Source organism: Rutidosis leptorrhynchoides, chromosome 2 (genome assembly GCF_046630445.1).
Source record: "Rutidosis leptorrhynchoides isolate AG116_Rl617_1_P2 chromosome 2, CSIRO_AGI_Rlap_v1, whole genome shotgun sequence".
Lineage (NCBI taxonomy): Eukaryota > Viridiplantae > Streptophyta > Magnoliopsida > Asterales > Asteraceae > Rutidosis > Rutidosis leptorrhynchoides.
The window spans coordinates 657,218,401-657,222,474 of record NC_092334.1 but is presented as its reverse complement, the minus strand read 5'-3'; the positions used below and the strand labels follow the sequence as shown (position 1 = coordinate 657,222,474).

The 4,074-nt window shown below is 37.4% G+C and overlaps 1 protein-coding gene across 1 annotated transcript; it reads left to right on the top strand.

The window, feature by feature from the left end:
- The first annotated feature begins 1,095 nt into the window (after nt 1–1,095).
- LOC139890184 (uncharacterized mitochondrial protein AtMg00810-like) lies at nt 1,096–2,872 on the top strand. Its single transcript, XM_071873081.1, has 2 exons — nt 1,096–2,235; nt 2,675–2,872. Exons 1-2 carry the CDS (start codon nt 1,096–1,098, stop codon nt 2,870–2,872), a joined length of 1,338 nt encoding a protein of 445 aa, XP_071729182.1.
- The last annotated feature ends 1,202 nt before the right edge of the window (nt 2,873–4,074 follow it).

The following is a 4,074-nucleotide window of genomic DNA, read 5'->3' as shown; positions in this document are numbered from 1 at the left end:
ATGGGATGTCTAGTGGATATGTTTGACAACCTTTGGAACTCTGATGTCGTGATTTTGTAATAATGAAACCGTTTTGTTAAGTAACACCATATTGCGAGTTTTTGAATAATAAATACTTGTGTTTAATAAAGAATTATGTTATGGTTGGTTTAAATACTTCCGCTGTGATTTCAAAAAAATCTAGGTGTTATAGAGAGCACCAACGTGAAATTTGATGAACTATCACGAATGGTTCTTGAACAAAACAGTTCAAGACCCGCGTCTCAAAATGATGAAGCTTCATCATCAAATTCTGCTCAATAATCTCAACCAATTCATCCGACTCCTGACGATCTAAATATCTTGTTTGAGAACGTCTTTAAAGAGTCATCTTCATCAAGTTCATCAGAAAATCCTATGCAATCTATAACAATTGAGGAGCCAAGTGACATGAATGGTGAATCTTCTTCAATTGTTTCAGGGGACGTTCCAATAACCAATGATTCCCCATCTGCAAATTTAAACAATACTTCTCAGACTCCTCTTGCTCTTGAACATGATTCTGAGTTAGAAACTTCACCTCAAGTTTCGGCCACTACTGCACCAAACTCCGAGAATGTACAATCATCATTTGAATCTGTTGAGCATGTCACAACATCCTCGTATGTTGACAACCCTATGAATGATATTCACATTGAACATCCTCCTCATGAGCGTAAATGGACAATAATGAAAAGTCATCCATCGTCACTTATTATCGGTGACCCATCAGCCCCGATGAAGACGAGAAGAACAACATTAAATGAATGCTTATTTGCCAATTTCTTAAGTGTGGTGGAACCAAAGAAAGTAGCAGATGCTCTTCAGGACCCCGACTGGGATAAAGCGATGCAAGAAGAGTTAAACTAGTTTGAGCGTCTAGAAGTGTGGGAACTAGTACCTGAACCTGAGAATAGAAATATCACAGATACCAAATCGATTTTCAAGAATAAAAGTGATGAAAATGAAGTCATTATACGTAATTAAGCTAGACTAGTTGCAAAGGGGTACTCACAACAAGAAGGAATAGATTATGACGAAACGTTTGCCCCCGTAGCTAGGATAGAAGCAATTAGGATGTTCTTAGCTAATGCTGCTTATAAGAACCTCGTAATTTATCAAATAGACGTACATGCTGCTTTTCTTAACGGTCAGTTAAAAGAAGAGGTTTATGTCTATCAACCCGAAGGGTTTGTAGATTACAAATGTCCGAATGATGTTTACTTGCTAAAGAAAGCATTATATGGCCTTAAGCAAGCTCCTAGAGCATGGTATGATGCATTCACCTCATTTTTGATCAAGTTTGGTTTCCACAAAGGTACGATTGATACTACCTTGTTTATTAAAAGGCATGGTGATGATATAATGTTGATTCAAATTTATGTTGACGACATAATTTTGGGCTCAACCAATCAAAAACATTGCGATAGATTTGCTGCGTTAATGTCAAAACATTTCAAAATGAGAATGATGGGTACATTACAATTCTTTTTAGGTTTACAAGTTCGACAACTTCCAAGTGGAATTTTTATAAATCAGTCAAAGTACATTTTGGATATTTTAAAGAAATTCGAACTTGAGTCACGTCAATCCATTGGTATTCCGATGGAAACTCATACAAAGTTGAATGCCGATTTAAATGGAAAATCTGTCAACTCAACTAAATATCACAGCATGATCGGATCGCTAATGTATTTAACTTCAAGTCGTCCCGATATTATGTTTGCCACTTACTTGTGTACACGTTATCAGTCCAACCCAAAAGAATCACATTATCAGGCTGTTAAATGTATTTTTAGATACCTTAAAGGTACTGTGAACTTAGGTCTATGGTACCCAAAAGACACTTGGTTTGAATTAGTTGCCTATTCTGACGCAGACCATGGTGGTTGTAAACTTGACCGAAAAAGTACCTCTAGGAGTGTACAATTGTTGAGAAATAGACTTGTTAGTTGGTCATCTAAGAAGCAACTCTGTGTTTCACTATCTACAGCTGAAGCTGAATATGTAGCAGCTGTTAGTTGTTGCTCTCAAGTTCTTTGGATGAAAACACAACTAACTGATTATGGGTTTAATTTTGATAAAATCCCAATATATTGTGACTCTAAGAGTGCCATTTCTATTTCATGCAATCCTGTTCAGTACACGAAAACAAAAACACATAGATGTTCGCTATCACTTTATAAAAGACCGCGTAGAAAAAGGAAACACAGAACTGTATTTCGTTCCTACAAAATATCAACTTGCTGATATGTTTACAAAAGCATTAGATGAGAAACGTCTTGATTTCTTAAAATCAAAAATTGGCATGTTTTACCAGAACAAGAGGAACCATAATGCATAGTATGTCTTTTCTACATGTTGTTTTTCATTTTAGCAGGTGTTCATGGTTTGAGGGGGAGCTAATATTCTCAATGTCCGGAAGGTTTTTGCTCAGAATGCATACTTTGAGGAATTGGTGAGAAGTTTCTTAATAAGGGCTTCTGTATACTTTTGTACAGAACCGTTCTTAAAATGTTTCCTAGAAAGGAAAAGTTTGTGAATATTTTGGTTTATTTTCGAAAATCAAAACCTAAAAATATGTTTTGTTATTCTTAAATGTTAAAAATCAAAAATATTTTGCTTTATTTTACTATGGCTTTTGTACATATAACAGTGCAAAACTCGTTCTTTAGTGTTTTTCTCGCAGGCTGAATCGTCAAGTCATCAGTTATCGAGGTTTTATGAAAACAAGCGGACCGACATTGTTTCAAGGGGGAGTGAAAATGTCAAAATCTACTCTTCTAAACATGCAAATGTTGAGGGGGAGTATGTTATATTATCTTATCATCAATATCAATTAATAAAGGTGTAAAGTCACCTCAAAAGGAAGTAAAGTCTTCCGATAAGACACAATTGTCTGGCTTCCGTCAGAAGTTGTAGTCCAGAATGGCCGAAGGGGTTTCGAAAAATCTTGAAAAGGAACCCTGCGTATCGGCTGGAAGTCCTCCTGGTGACACTCATCAAAATGATGGGGTTGAGCCTCAACATCAAACAGGGTCTGGAGATCAAACTTATCTTGATGAGGGAGATCTGTTTCGTTCAACGGAGAGGCAATATGACACTACTTCGGTAGATTTATCAGACCTCCGGAAGGATGATCTCCTTAAAGATCAGTCAGTTTCTAAACCTGACTACATACACTCCTTGGAGAGTGTACCAACTAAAAGAGCTGTGTCACCTCATGACAAATCAATGACTTCGGTACTCGATGTAACATCTTCCTACATTACATCGATTTCTACCGACACCAATGCAGTGTTAGGTACTGTTGGAAGGCTTGGTATAACCAAGAGCGGCAAAGTCGCACAAAAGTTCCATGATAGCTTGCTAACGCCAACTGGAACTTCGGTGACCAGTCATCCTCACCATCTGCTAAGGTAACTCCCGGACCAACCAATACCGGTGAAGTACCCAAATCCGATAAAAGTTTTGATTTCAGAAAACTTGCCCAGTGATACCACTGGCATGCCATTTTCAAACCTGTCTAGTTTCACAACTAGCTTGAATTTTCAAAAATCAAAAACTTTTCATGACGGTCCTTATTTACCCAGGGATCAAATTTTTTGACTTCACCGCCTATCGTCTTCATTACTTCGCCACTCATAAATATCTCAAAACTCGTCCTCACGATGACTCAAACACTTTCACCGACATCGATAGGTTCTTCACTGCCATCCTCCTCCAGTGTACCACATCTCTCCTTCAAAGACAATGTAAATGTTATGTTCTTTCCGTGCTTCACAAAGTTAGCGAATGTTATCATATGACTTCATGTAGCTCAGAGTTACGTCCTCAATGAGATGATCATGACAATTTTGAGTCATGAGGGAGAGAAGAAAACTGTATGGGGTACTTATTCGAATTATTTGTCAGGGGAGAATATTGGTACATCAAAAGTTAAGGAAGATGCTGGTACACCTAACACATCTGGAGGGGTTAGTCAATAATACATCTGGAGGAAATGATCACGGAGTTAGTCAATCTGATGAAGATTTGGATCTTTAAACTATGTAA